This window comes from Ursus arctos, unplaced genomic scaffold (genome assembly GCF_023065955.2).
Source record: "Ursus arctos isolate Adak ecotype North America unplaced genomic scaffold, UrsArc2.0 scaffold_33, whole genome shotgun sequence".
In the NCBI taxonomy this organism is placed as follows: domain Eukaryota; kingdom Metazoa; phylum Chordata; class Mammalia; order Carnivora; family Ursidae; genus Ursus; species Ursus arctos.
Window position 1 is genome coordinate 14,975,186 of NW_026623019.1, and position 15,734 is coordinate 14,990,919.

The following is a 15,734-nucleotide window of genomic DNA, read 5'->3' on the forward strand; positions in this document are numbered from 1 at the left end:
ATTTCCCGAATAGGAGGACTGGGCTAACCAACTCCATTTGTCACATTTCTGGGATCTCTACCATGGCCACGTTCTTATATTAACCAATCCGTGGCTGTGCATTATTCTAGAGTGTCCTAGGACAAAGCACTACAGTTCATTGCTAGGGTCATTCCAATCCGCATCTTTCTAGATATCCTTTAATAACCTCACAAAGATGACCTAAAATCGCCTAGTGGTATGTTGTAGTCACGCTAGTATCAAGCTCTGTGCATTTACTGGAGTCAATGGCATAATGTATACAAAAGCACTTTGTGACCAGCAAGGCCCCAAGCAAATGTCAAGATGGTTTACATTATAAGCAACACAAAGATATATGCTCAGTTCCAGTACTTGCACATGTAGGCATGTTAGTGACGACACGCTTTGCCTCTATTACTACAGCTTTCCTAATGTGCTAGCGTTCACTCCATCAGGTAAATACTCTAACTCGCCTTTTCTGTTTTGAGTTGAGATGGCGCAAAACTGATCTTCCTCAGTGGACTTTTCCTAGAGATACCTGTTCGGGATTAATTTTTGACTCAGAATTCAGAACTTCGTAAGAAAACTCTAAAATTCACCAACACCCCCCCCCCAAAAAAAGGAAAAGAAAAATGCTATTGAGAAGCTGTCAGAAAACCAATTCCACTTTATACACTCAATTTCAAAAGCCGTAATAGATATGAAATATTCTGCAGTAAGGAAGAAGAAAGGAGATTTCAAGAGGCTCTGCCTACGACTTGTCGAGGGGGGAAATGTTCATGCTTATGAGATAACCTCGGAAACAGCCCCCACGGTTGAACAGCATTTCGAGTCTTTGACCCTGGCTCTTGGCAAGAGCCTTGAATTGCTTTTCCATGGATTGCAGGTGGCCGTGTACTGTTTTAGCCACACTTCCAGGCCCCCATCTTGGGAAGGGCGGGCTAGGGTTAAAGTACCACGTGGGCTGTCGTGGAACACAGCAATGTCATTTGATGGCCAGGTCACTGGAGGTCACTGCACTTTGGTGTTACTGGCATAGGATACAACCAACTTGAGAGGCTCTCCCTGTCAACAGGTACAGGAATTACTTCCGTGACATGTACGAATGTGGGGAGACCAGTGGGAAATGTTCCGAGCTGGAAAGACTTTTTTCTTTGTTTTATTTTCATTTTATGTTGTTTTGATTTTATTTTAGGATCTAAACTTTCCTGTGGCAACATACGTTCAACCCTAAGGAGAAAAAATGTACTATTTAAATTTGAGCCGTGTTTCTAAGGCCCATAGTAGAACTGCTGTCTTGTTTTCAGACAGGTTTGTTGTAGGACTTCTAAAAATTCGGATTAAATGTTTGAAAATGTAAAAGTTAGCTCTCAAGATTTCCTCGGAAATAGTTCCTCGTAAAGGTCAGAAGTACATTGACTAAATCTCCAAAAGGGGGACGGGGATTGCTTCAGTTTAAATTCACGGTCAATCCATAGGTCAACAAAATCCAAATAGTAAAAGTCAATCCTGATGATGGCCCTGAGCAATTTTCATAATTAGGTTTTCATCATTTGTGACCCGCTAACTGTCCTTCGGGTAGCATGTGGAGGTGCAGTCTTTTAAAGAGAGTAGGGAAAGATTTTAATGGGCTCTGGGTTGCATTGCTCTTGTTTGCTCCATTTGAGACTCTTCCGTACTCTCACCCTCTGTAACTCTGCAAGACTTCTCCCTCATGAGTCCAGACAAAGAGAAATTCCCATGTAGCCCCTCAGACTCAAGTCGCCATGCTTCACACAGCCCTTCGAAGATGTCTCTCCTGCCACATCCTGCTATAGATAGAAAATCAAACCCAAAGACACTAGGACTTTAAGATGTTAAGCGACTTCCCAAAGGGCACAAAGTAAAAATCTGAAGGGGTCCATATTGGCTTCCTCTGTCTTACAAGATAACTCCCTTAGAACTTATCAATTCTAGGACATTGAAGTAAGTTGATGTTTCCTGATTGTTCTGTGAAGGAGGTCTTTCACTATGAAAATTAACTTTGAAATGTAACGTTTTCATAAAAGACTCTTTCTCAATTTTATTAACTAGTTTGAAGAAAGTGAACTGTAATTTCACAAAAGTTAGACATATACTATCACAATAAAACAGAAAACTTGTGATCCCAAACAGCTTTCCATTATTAAAATAGGAAGAAAGCACCCTCTTAGATGGCTAACCTGTTTGGCTGCTTGTCATGCTTTTTTCTTTGGCTTATACTCTGCTTAGACACTAATGCTGCATAGATTCTTTTAGTTTTTCTTTCTGCTTTACATTCTGCTTTCTTACCTTCTATTAAAGTGCTCTTGGGGCACCTGGGTGGCTCAGTCGTTAAGAGTCTGCCTTCAGCTCAGGTCATGATCTCAGGGTCCTAGGATTGAGCCCCATGACGGGTTCCTTGCTCAGCAGGGAGTCTGCTTCTCCCTCTCCCTCTGTGATCTCTCTCACTGTCTTGCAAATAAATTAATAAATTCTTTTAAAAAATTGCTTTTACCTGAGCTTCTCAAAATTTGAGAAAATATTAACCATTATTATTAACCGTCCATTCATTCAGTCTTTGCCCAGATATTATTATTACTTGTAATAATAGTAATCTAAATTTTTCATTGTTCTTCTCTATGTTCAGATTTCATTGAACTGTGTTGATCACATTTTCATCCTTTTTTTATACTTAATTACATAATCTCATCTTTTGTTAATATAGTTTTTCTGAAGAATTCTAAGAACATTTTGGTTCAGCTCTACATGAAGTAAAAATCTGTTATACCATTTTTTGATATAATAATCAGCAATAGAATTTGTATGAAAAGGACACCAGAAGCTACCTTAATTCACTGGTGAGGGAGTAATGAGTGGTTAGACCAGGACACTGAGCCAACAAAGGAGTTAGGTCGTTTATGCACCCAGCTCTTTCTTAAAAGAATTTGAGAGGGACGCCTGGGTGGCACAGCGGTTAAGCGTCTGCCTTCGGCTCAGGGCGTGATCCCAGTGTTATGGGATCGAGCCCCACATCAGGCTCCTCCGCTATGAGCCTGCTTCTTCCTCTCCCACTCCCCCTGCTTGTGTTCCCTCTCTCGCTGGCTGTCTCTATCTCTGTCAAATAAATAAATAAAATCTTAAAAAAAAAAAAAGAATTTGAGAAACAAATGCTAAAAATACACAACTTTCCTATTGAGACTATGCATCAGTAATAGATGACTGTTTTAAGCGTAAATGTGATTGATGTTTTTATGCTAACAGGACAGTTCCACTTATGCTTAAAAAATAACAATCTCTAAATAGATATTGGAAAAAATCAGAAAGGTCTTGAAATTGACATTGTCCTGTGTGACAGTCACCTATTACACCCTCGCCAGTGCACTTGTTCTATTTAATGACAGGAAACTTACAAAACTAGTAGTCTACGGTCAAAAAGACAAAACGCATGGTTGGTTAAACGTTTCCCCTTTCAGCCAGTTGTTCTAATATATTATAGTTACTGCCTCAGAGCGTGGATTCTGAGGAGTCTTGATATTCTGAAAACCTAATGCAGGCACTTAAAACTTGCCTTGAGCAAGTCCGTAGAGATATCCTGGCATTAATTCAAAGTGAATCCCCTAAGAATTCCACTTTCACACTAGTAGTACAAACGAAACAAAGAATGGAGTGGTTCTCCAGATCCTTAAGGCAAGCGATAAATTAAAAATTCATTAATCATTTTGATTGAGGCTGAGATAGAGTATTTTAGGGAGAATACTTCCAAGTTTAAAAGAAATCCCTTGTGGAGGAAAATGAATAGAGGGTATAGTTCACCAAGAAGAAACCATCCTTTCTCATGAAAAAAAAAAAAGGAGGGGGAGGAGAAAGAATTAGGAAGTTCAGATGCAACCCCCTCTAGTGCTATATATAGCGTGGAGTCTCAGTTTTCTCGCCTTGGTACAGTTGGGCCACCGGTGCTCTTGGTAATAACACTGAAAGCAGCAGTTTTTAAAGATATACTCAACTTTCCCCGCTCCCAGGATGTGGGATTCTAATGAAACCACCTGTGTAATCCGTGTCAGAGATGCTGCAGCCTTTGGAGAGCACCATTTGCTGAAATGTCTAGTGAGAGCTAAAATAAGCCCCTTTGGTGGAAAAAAAAACCCGCTGAGTGGTTGAAATCAGAGCTGCAGAAGGTCACTTGCTATTTTAGAAGCTGCAAGCTGGTCCTCATTTTATAGCATTACAGTTATAAACAAGAAATTGTCACCTTACTTGTCAGTTTACTTATTTCTCAACGAAATATACACATGTAGCCCTTTTTTTCTGCATAGAATTAGATAATTTGGATGACTTGTTTCCAAACTTCACTTTACTCTCTGTATCAGCACGTATGCAAAATTATTTTTGATGTATTTCTTCAAGCGTTACTTCAAAATATTATTTTTACATTGTGTGATATGATTGATCTTTAAAACTCCGTTTACCTTTGTGAACTTTATCATATATATCTCAACTATTTCTAAATGCCTTAAGGAAGGACTTCCTTCCTACGTCTTAGATTTATTCAAGGATCATAATGAAGATTGATGAGGATGGGGAAGGGTGTGGAAGTCCTTTAAGGCTCAGAGACTAGGGAGCCGATTCACTTCTGGAATTATTTAGATACAGGCCATTTGGAAATGGAAGAAGGAGGTTAGTTCCAGCCCCAGGCTTCTATAATTTTTGCACACACTGTTGAGAATTACCATCAATTTTATTCTAGCTTTCCCTTCGAAAATTAAATTTTTCTCTTCTTATTGCCCACATCATAAGTGGATTTAAGATTACCCGTAAGAGTTCCAGGGAAGTGTGACAATTTTAACAATATTTTTTTAGTATTTTTCATCAAAAATGATCAAGTGTATTTGCTTTATATCAGTTATTTTCTAAGCCTCTTTATTGGGGTATGATTGGCATACAAAAAGCTATGCGTATCATTAAATATACAACTTAGTTTGTAGATAAGTATGCCACCATCTGTGCCATAAATGTATCCCGGTATCAATTATTTTAAAGATTTCTAGGGTTATTCTTATACTTGAATCAGACGTTGTTGTTTCCGTCTCATGAAGAAAGTTACTTAATACAAGGAGTGACAAGTTTTGCTGGGCGGTTATAAGTCTTGTGTTCCAACAAGCCTTCCTTCAAGTAAAGTATCAGGGTCAAAGTCCAACAACAAAATAGCAATTTTACTGGGGGAGAGGGGTGTGGAGAGAAAGCGAGAGCAAGACACTGTTCGTGAAATTAACAAATAGAAAATAAGGCTCGTGGACTTGACATTAACCTGTAATCACACAATTACAGTTTTTCCTCGCAACATCAATGTTTGCACTCTACCTCATCGTGATTGAAAAGAAAGGACTAGACGGAGCATCTGAGATTGTGTTTCTAATACCCTGTCGCCATTTTATAAGCTATCAGCACAGCTCGCGTGGTCTCAGTGAATTGGACAAACCTCTATTTCTCTGAACGTATACAGAATCCTAACGCCTGAGAAAATGTAGCTACATCTTCATATCCAGTTAAGAAACCTCTAGCCTCATCCCTGATCTCAGGAAGAAGAGGGCAGAGTTCACAGACATTGCCCCTGAAAGCGGGAGACCTTCCCCTTTGTCAGCCATCTGGGCCATACTCCCCTCGAAGCCCTTATCCCAGCACCGTGCGGTGGGCTCCCGCCTCGACGTGTGCCGTCTGCAGCCCACGCTGGTTAAAGAATCCGACAAAAACTAGGCTTCGACCAGCAAGTGCAATCCAAGTCCGGGAAACGGATGAAGGGTGTGCGATTGCCCAGAAAGATCCCATATCAGTACCTCAGTCTCTTTGTCTGGACTTCTCATGTGGTCGGTCCCTGGAGAGGACTGTGTTTACTATTACCTTTTCTATTTTTCCAGCCAAGGACTCTTGAAAGTTCCTTTGGCTCCTAGCAGGAACTCTGCATACTGTATTCTTTGTCACTCCCTTTGTTCCTTCTTCTTAAATCCTTCTCCCCTTTTCACAACCGCAGACTCTCAGTCCAGGCGAACCATCTCCTCTGATGGCCGTGCATCTTTCTAGCAGACAGAATGAGCCCTCAGGCCCTACTCCCAGGGGACCGAGTCTAGCTTTACCCTGTGGTTTACTGACCTGCACCTGGAGGGGCCCACGGCAGGTTTTGCACTCGGCCCGCCTTTGCATGGCAGACTCACGGGGAGGACGCGGAGCAGGGCGGCTCTGCGGCCGCGCTACTGTGCCTTCACCTTCGTGGATATTTAGAACTCTTATGTCAAACACAGGTTTATCTGTTATTTCTCGCCACAAGGGTGTGGGAAATAATAGTGCGCGTTCCATACTTGACCTCAAAGCCACTGTGAGTGCTTGTCATCTAACGCAGGACAGTATAAGCTTTCTAAAATCCTTTGTGAAATAAAGCAGACAATGGAAGGATAGGTGGGTGGATGCGTGGATGGATGGATGAAAAGAATGGGTGGATGGATGGATGGATGGATGGAAGGAAGGAAGGAAGGAGGGAAGGAAAGATGGATGGATAGATGGATGGAAGGATGGATAGATGGAAGGATGGACATTTTCAATATTACCTTTCCTAACTCAACATTGGTTGAGCACCATCCATATTTAATGCTCGCTCTCTCTCTCTCTCTCTCTCTCTATCTCACTGCCACACCTGCTGGTTCTGTGCATCTCACTTCAGAACTGTCTTAAGTTCAGAGCCTCCTCCTACCTCACTTGACTTCTTACCACAGCCTGATTGGTCTTGCGTACTCCCTCATGCCCCTTCAACTTCTTTGCTATGGCCAAGGTCACCTTTGTAGAACAAAAACCCAACCAGGTCACTCTCCTGCTGCACAGCTTCCACTAGCTCCCAATTGCCTAAAGATAAAAAAAAAAAAAAAAAAATCCATATTCCTCGGCCCTGGCTCACTCAGCTGCTGGGTCCCTGGTGCCAGTTTCCATCCCCGGTCTCGTTTCTGCCATCTCTCCACACACTCTATGCTGCAAGCCCTGCTGAGTTCTTGCCAGGAAAGACAGACCTGATTTCAAATCACCATTTGCTGCCTTTATAAAAATGGCTGTAGAGTCACTCACTCTTCAGTGAAAGGGAAATTGGTTGTAAAAGGTAAGGATTATAAAGAGAAGAAATTATCCAGCTCCTAATAGCTATCTGTGCCTTTGTAAGGTCATTCCCTCTACCTGAGGCATGTCTTTCTCTTCTCCACGTGGCAAACCCCAGCTCAGAGCCAGACCAGCACGCCTCTTCTCTGTGGTTATCTGTCTGCCTCCCCCAGACTGAGTTAGAGACATTCTTCTTTGGACTCCCACAGTAACTCAAGGGCATTTATTACATCATGATAGGATAGGATAGGATAGGATAGGATATATGATACGTGATATGATATGATACATGATATTGTAAGACCCTTAAAAAAAAAGACAATGTCCTTTTTTAAAAAATCTGTACCTTGGGACGCTTGGGTGGCTGACCCGAAGCCTCTGCCTTCGGCTCAGGTCATGATCCCAGGGTCCTGGGATTGAGTCCTGCATCGGGCTCCCTGCTCAGAGGAGAGCCTGCTTCTCCCTCTGCCTGCTGCTCCCTGTGCTCTCCCGCTCTGCTAAATAAATAAAATCTTTTTTTAAAATCTGTACCTTTGGGGCGCCTGGGTGGCTCAGTTGTTAAGCGTCTGCCTTTGGCTCAGGGCGTGATCCTGGAGTTCTGGGATGGAGCCCCACGTCAGGCTCTTCCGCTGGGAGCCTGCTTCTTCCTCTCCCACTCCTCCTGCTTGTGTTCCCTCTCTTGCTGGCTGTCTCTGTCAAATGAATAAATAAAATCTTTAAAAAAAAAATCTGTACCTTAACCTGGTATATAATAGCTTTTCAAAAAATATTTGTCGAAGGATTATATGAAGGCACTATGCTGGGCTCTGCAGTCCAGTTCTTGAAAAGCACACACACAACCTTGAAGGGTATGGAACAAATGGACCCACACAAATAACCACAATGCAAGTTTGAGTGGAATAAGAGCTCAGCTGGACGTAGAATCAGTGTAACTGCAGCCGAGCCCTCCAGCTGGGAGCACAGGGAAGCAGGCACACCTTCGCAGAGAGAGGACATCTGAGCTGAGTCCTAAAGCACACATGTGGATTTTACTTCCAATTTTGCTTAACCTGTCCGTATATTTATTATGCCCACCTCTTCTTATTCCCCATAGGACCCCAAGCTTTGGTGGCAGAAGGCTAGAGATTTTTTTAAACCTTGGCCAGTAGTTCCCAGGAGGTGTCGTAAAGGAACAGATACAGAGTTTTCCATAATGCAATTTTGAGTGGCAGTTGTAGTTTTGATTATACACCCTGAAGCCTGTAAATTCCTGACAAATCAGCATATCTTTGAAGATGAAAACAGACTACACCAAGAAGATAAAGGTTTGAAAACTAGAAAGCCATAGAAATCTTATGTTTTCATTATATACTTATTGAGGAACAGATATGGTTTTTTTTAGATTCTAAGTAATTAGACTGCCCAAGTGAAATTGAAAAATGATGAACCATGACATACCAATCTATTTTAATATGATGTATAAAGGAATTCCTGCCCGTTTTTTTTTACAACATAGGAGGATATTCAATAAAATTTTGAATATAGGATTTTTTAAAGAAAGGATTTTAGAATATGATAAGCAATGAGAGTCTAGAAATTCATTCAGCCCAATGCTGAATCCAGTAGCGCGTAACTATAATCATAATTCAGCGTTTTGTAACATCTTCTATATCTAGCACCTAGTGGTTCTGATCGAAAAACTCTAATAAATATTGAAATATCTTCCTTCAGTAGCACTGATTCCAAAATTAAATATCCTTGTTTTTGTGTCCATTGGAGTCATCACATTGCTTCCCTGATGACAAATTCTATAGGGTGTCCTAATAATGATCATGACCATTTATTCAGTGTTTATAACGTACCAGGCAATGGACTATACAAGACTTTTTTTATTTGTCAAATAAATAAAATCTTTTTTTAAAAAAGACTGAAAATTGAAAAAAAAAAAGACAATAGGCGATACATCGGTAGATAGTAGTGTTAAAGACACTATTACAATTGGAGTGTCTCCAAAGGGATTCCTGTAGTAAACATGAACAGCTAGTTTCTTTGCAGAGCGGGAATTTATTCACACACCCTCAAACTGATATTCCTTCTCACAGATCGAATTGCACAGAACATCATTAAGTCCCACCTGGAGACCTGTCAGTACACCATGGAGGAACTACACCAGCTGGCGTGGCAGACCCACACCTATGAAGAAATTAAAGCGTATCAAAGCAAGGTACTCGGGGAAACTACGAGACCGTTTTTCCTGGGATTTCACTATTTTTGGCTTTCTCAGACCTCAGCATTCCTGACATTTGGGGCTGGATAACACTTCGTGGAGGGACTGTCCCGCACACTGTAGGATCCTTAGCATCGTCCCTGGTCTCTACCCCGCCAGATGCCACTGGCAACCCTCTCACACAGCTGTGACAATCCGGTGTCTCCAGATATTGCCAGATGTTTCCTGGGAGGCAAAACTGCCCCAATTAAAAAACTGCCGTATTTGAGGGACCAGGGGAACTGTGCCCACAACAGATGACTTGAGGACCTCTCATGGTGGCTTCCTGGGGCTAGGCAAGGAAGAGAAACAATTGAGAAATTGTAGCGGTAATAATAGTTGCGATTTACAGTACAAAGATATGCAGTGAAGCATCCTAAATGTTTTTTCTTGCCCTACATGTTAAAAAGGACCAAAGGAGAAAAGGACAACTCACCTCATTATTATTATATTATTATTATTATTAATTATTATTATTACTTTGTGTCCACTAGAGAAGTTTTTAAGAGCAGGAATTTGCCATGGTTATATAGGCACATTACTTTCCTTGGGGATGGAGATCCACAATTACAAGATCTACGATTAAATGAAATTTTAAATAAAATACATAAATGTGTCTATATCTAAACATATGAGGGGCAGCTGGCTTGGTCAATCGGTAGACCATGCAACTCTTGATCTCAGGATCATGAGTTCGAGTCCCACATCGGGTGTAGAAATTACTTAAAAATAAAATCTTAAAAAATATATATAAATGAATAAATATATGATTATAACATACTGATTTTTTTCCACTGGAACAATTAAATCTTAGCCCTTTTATATAAATAAGAAGACAAAAGCATAGGTATTATCATGACCAATAAAAAGCAGAATCACACACTTGGACTTATGTTTCCCGTTCCAAGGAAAATAATGCAAGGATCAAAATACATTTCGGAGATTCTAAATTACTTAAGAGAGTGATTTGATTTGAGGTCTTTCCCTGTGAAATTTTTTTTATACCAAACAGCCCTCTCCGTAAGTTCTGGAAAAAGAACACAATGTAAAAATCTTACAAGTTCAGTGTTCATTAGGTGCCCATGAACATGGCCGGATGAAAGCCTGGGAACAAAATCACTGTTTCTCAGGGCAAGAGTTTGTTTTCCCAAAATGGACTAAGAGCTTGAGTTTGTTTAGGGGAATGGAAGGAGGGGAAAGAGCGAAGAAACTGTAAACATCTGTCTCTACATATTATTGCAATGCTTCCATTATTTTAGTCTCAGTACACTGACGATTGTGGTGTATCAAGCTTCAAGCAGGTCAGAACAATATGTTAGAAAATATTGTCCGCCTCTTTTAACGGAATTGGGTACAGCGGGCCTTGGGCCCCTAGTGGCAGGTAAGCACCGGTAGGGAAACCCTGACTCTCACTGGCTTTCCAAGTTGACCTCTGCTCCGTGCACAGTCCGTGTCCTCTGTCTTGAAGTCCAGGGAAGCGCTGTGGCAGCAATGTGCCATCCAGGTCACGCACGCCATCCAGTACGTGGTAGAGTTCGCAAAGCGGATCACCGGCTTCATGGAGCTCTGTCAAAATGATCAGATTCTACTTCTCAAGTCAGGTAAGCAAGGAGATTCACGGGGGGGGGGGGGGGGGGGGGCTGTCCGAGACCAGGACGTGGTCAACCCTTCGCTCAGTGTTGCTTCTGGAAAATCTTCCTCCCATATGTAGTTCATTTTTACCACCCACACTGTCAGCCAACTCCCGGAGGAAACTCTCGGTAATAAAAATGCCCCGATACTCATTCAGTTCCCCTTTGAAGTCAAATACAATTTTGCTTATTGAAAGTAGAGCTATTAATTGCAGAGGTTGAGATACCCAGCCTGACAGGCAGTGCGAGTAATTAGCATGTCAAGGTGGCTGAATTGCTGAGCTGGCTCGAAAACGCACGACTTGCCTTCTGTTGGGGGAAAGAAGTCCAGGCTAGCAGCGCTCTGCCTCTGTGGTCATTTCCAATCATTTTAATGAGGATAGCCTGCAGCCAGTATACACCCAGAGAAACTTCCTGAGCTCTCATCTTCCCTCCCCTTCTCTCACACACGCTCTCTGACTCACGCACAGTCACTTAGGAGACTCTGCACGTGACTGACTTCACAGATGCTGTTACCCAAACAGGAAATGAATTTTCTTTCTTGACCTGCCCCCCCCTTTGAAAATGGAAAATAAGAACCATCACAGTGTTGGTTAACCATGAACCTGGGCCACAGTAATAATTAAAATGTATACAAGTGTGTGTGCAATAACACACTTTACATATGTTCATGTTTACTCATGACATCTCATGTAGTCTGGTGACACTGGTATTATTTCCATCTTAGAGGAGGAGGGGAAGATTTAGAGAAGTGAAGGGCTGCGTTCAATATCGCAAAGCCAGTATATGGCAAAGCTGGCATTTGAACTTGGGCCAGGTAGAATTATAAGTTGCTGCTGCTTCTTTACCACATGATTAAAGATGATACAAACCCTGACTCGAACCTGAAGTTGATCTGCACGTTATCTGTTGCTGGGTATGAATGAGCCCGACACCTAGTTCAAATGACACTAATCATCAATTTTCTCCCAAAGCTACCACGTGAGCAGCGTTCAGCAAGGGATGGTTTGTCTCTGCTCCATGTGGGGTTCACTGAGGCAACTTGACTGAGGGCAGTAGGATCCACTCACATGGCTGCCAGTATGAGTCCAGAGTTCAGTCAAGACTCTGGGCTGCAGGCCCCAGTTCCTATCCATGCACGTCAACCTCTCCACAGCCTCTCCTAGCATGCTTGCTAGGTTTCAAAAGCTAGCACTCCCAAAGAAAAAGGTCAAATTGCACAGCATTTTTCTGGCTTAGCAGTGTTATCTCCACCCCACCCTATTAGTCAAGGCAGCCATGACAGCCCACCTGTAGGAGACACGGATCCTTCTTCTTGGTGGGGGAGTGGTAAGGCTCTTGAAAAGCTTGTGGGATGGAAGATATTTTTATGACTCTCTTTGGGGAAAAAAAAAGTCTGCCATATTTGATATGTGACCTTGAGCTAACCTTTCTAGATGGCTGTTTCCTCATTTGCAAAATAAAGAGATGGCTTAGAAATAATGAATTCCAAACTTACAATTGCATCGGCAGCATTGGAGTTGCTGATGGGACTGTTCTGTACCTCGTAGGCATCGTCCAAGGCCCATGGATCTGAATCTTCTAGAAGGGAACACAGTTCACTGTATTTCTAAATCTCAGATATAGCCAGTCCAAAGGTTGACACTGGAGAACCACGGCACCATATTATCTTTTAACACCTCTGCCTGCTGTAAAAACGTTCACTCTAGTATAAAAGGCAGAGTACTTAACCTCCTTAAGCCTCCCGCAACTCACTCGTAAAAAAGGGCTAATAAAACTCCCCTGAAATGGTATTGGAAGGGGCAAATAAAATAACGAATGTAAGGGGCCAAGGGGAGTGCCTTCTGCCTTATACTCGATAAGTAGTACCTATTATTGTTTTTGTCAGAAAAGCACTGTTTTAATCAAGATGTACAAATCCCCTTCCATGTGTAGGCCCCTGTGCTAGGGGACATATAAGGGAAAGCAAAGAGAAACCAGCAGATCAAGGACAATGAGACACAGACCTGAATATTAAGTGGCAACATAAGAAAGGCCCCATGCATACCCTTAGGAACACCATGAGCGTAGCCAAATCACCCGTATGGTAGTTCCTCAGAACATCAATAAACGGTCAGAGGGCAAAACAACGGCAGCGAACTCATTCATTCAATAAATATTTAGGGGCGCCTGGGGGGCTCAGTCAGTTAAGTGTCTGACTCTTGGTTTCAGCTCAGGTCATGATCTCATGGGTGGTGAGATGGACCAGTGCATAGGCTTCCGCAGTCAGCAGGGAGTCTGCTTGAAGAATCTCTCCCTCTGCCCCTCCCCCTGCCCAGGCACTCTCTTACTCTCTCTCAAATAAATAAAGAAACCTTTAAAAAAAATAATAAAAATAAAACAAATACTTAGTAAGCACCTACTAGGTGCCAGGAACTTCTCTAGATCCTGGAGATATAATAGTGAATAAAATAACCACGCCTACCTGTGTCTGCAGACAAAGGTCCTGCCCTCTGTGGGCTAACAGTGAACTCAGAGAAATGCTAGCATCAAGGTTGAACAAGTTCCTTCACGTTGAGACTTCCCCAAGCCTTTGATCTGTGAATGTTGATTATAACTCTCCGAAGTGAGGTCATATTCCACATTTTGCCAAAACTCATTTGACCAAGAGAACTTCATTTCAAAGATATCAGATGTAAATGGTGCCCTCCAGAAACACCCTGAAGGAGTCCCTGTGTAAGTCATCCTGTGCTGAAATACACATGGGCTATGGTAGAAACCGCGGCAGGGAGCAGGTGTGGCCAATAGCAAAACTTCTACAGAAGTGAACAGACTGGACTTGCCTGCTGCAAAGCTCCTTGTGAATTCAGGAGTTGAAAGTTCCTCTAATATTAGAGAGAGAGAGAGAGAGAAAAGAAAGAAAAAGAAAGAAAGAAAGAAAGAAAGAAAGAAAGAAAGAAAGAAAGAAAGAAAGAAAGAGAAAGAAAGAGGGAGGGAAGGAGGGAGGGAGGGAGGGAGGGAGGGAGGGAGGAAGGAAGGAAGGAAGGAAGGAAGGAAGAAAGAAAGAAGAGAGAGGGAGAGAGAGAAGGAAAGAGAAAGAAAGAAAAGAAAAGAAAAGAAAAGAAAAGAAAAAAAGAAAAATACGTAGCTTCCCAAAAACATATTGTTGCCGCCCTTCATTTTAGCCACGTTTAAAGTCTATTTTATCTTTAATTCCTCACATAAGCATGAAAAGAGCTTTATTTTTTACTCAGGAAGGAATCTTGAGGTATTTCGGAAAGGGTTCGTCTATGTGTGTGTGTGTGTGTGTGTGTGTGTGTGTGTGTGTGTTTTCAAGGTTTTTTTTTGAAGTCTCATGGCCTTTATACAATAACTTCTTTATTATCGCACGTATATACATATTTTCTTTATTTTTTTATTCATAGGTTGCTTGGAAGTGGTTTTAGTGAGAATGTGCCGTGCCTTCAACCCATTAAACAACACTGTTCTGTTTGAAGGAAAATATGGAGGAATGCAGATGTTCAAGGCCTTAGGTGAGTTTACCTTTGGTGGTGACACAATTTTCTTAGCTGCCCTCAGTTTCTCCACTCAGATGGAAGTTGGTAAATGAAATGCCTTGATTCTTGAACGTGAACTAGCATCTCATTTGATGAGGGCTGGAGTAGGTGAGCTGCCAGTGTTTTATCTAACCCTTCCGCTCTGACAGTTGTGCATCCTAATATGAAAGGCTGGAGAGAACCACAGACCCCATTGAGATCAACCGCACCTCATTCAGAAATCAATGAAGACCGGTTCTGAAAGAGCTGAGATGCGTTCTAGATTATTTTTTGTAGGGTCAACTTTTATTTTCCCTTCTAGCTTACCACCTCACAGAGTATATTAGGTAGACCACTGGTGGTGCATGGGTGATATCCTAAGTGTCTTCTGTAAATTCATAATCATTAGTTAAGACATTTAATCAAAAGAAGAGCTCCTTCACTTGCTTCTCACCCACAGCGGTGACTTTCTTCCTGTTAATTCATGAAGCTCTGGGAGCACAGGGAGAGTGGGTGCCAACCTGTCCCCAAATGACCCCAGACCATTCCTGTGGGTGGGCACCCACAGAGTCAGTCTTTGGAAGTGTTGGGTATCATTCACATCCAGGCATCAGTACGTGGTGCAGATAAGAACGTTAGCAAAGATGGGCCGATGCCAGGAAAGGTTTTAACGATGGGCAGTGCCATTTGTTCCATACGTGGCCCCCGGGCATCACAGCAGGCCTGTGCCCTTTCGCCTTTTGTGCTGTCAGTTGATATGGCGGCCAACAGCAAGTCCGCCCGCCTGGCACTGTTCCCTTCTGCAGTTGATACACACCCATGTCATCTACAAGGCTAGATTTTCAAGAAAGGAGGAAAAGCCTTGGCAAGCAACTTGGGTATATTTCCAGCCTCATAAAATAAACATGTACCAAGGATCAGTGTAGGGATGAAGCATTCTTTTGCCAAAATTCACCACTGCTAAGCAACTGGCCTACAAGGCATCCCTCGGAAGGTGCCTGCCCCTCAGTAAGATTTTCAGGGAAGTTACTGACTTGAAAGCTACCTCCTCTTTGTTCTATAAGAAGTTTTGAACACCTCACTTTGAGGCCTCTGGACATTCTATGTGGCCAGGGTCCAGGGCCACTAAGACTGATAGCCCTTAGCCCCTGTTTTCGGTTTTCTCTGAATGCTTTCTCTCTACTGAAGGATCCCCAAATCACTTATTTAATT

General features: G+C 42.3%; 1 protein-coding gene across 1 annotated transcript in view; it reads left to right on the top strand.

Annotated features, from left to right (window-relative positions):
• RORB (RAR related orphan receptor B) overlaps positions 1 to 15,734 on the top strand; it is a 191,198-nt gene that overhangs the window by 150,484 nt on the left and 24,980 nt on the right. Inside the window, exons 5-7 of the mRNA XM_026518832.4 lie at positions 9,213 to 9,334; positions 10,845 to 10,977; positions 14,412 to 14,519. Coding sequence (XP_026374617.1) covers positions 9,213 to 9,334; positions 10,845 to 10,977; positions 14,412 to 14,519 — 363 coding nt within the window. The remainder of the gene's footprint in view (positions 1 to 9,212; positions 9,335 to 10,844; positions 10,978 to 14,411; positions 14,520 to 15,734) is intronic.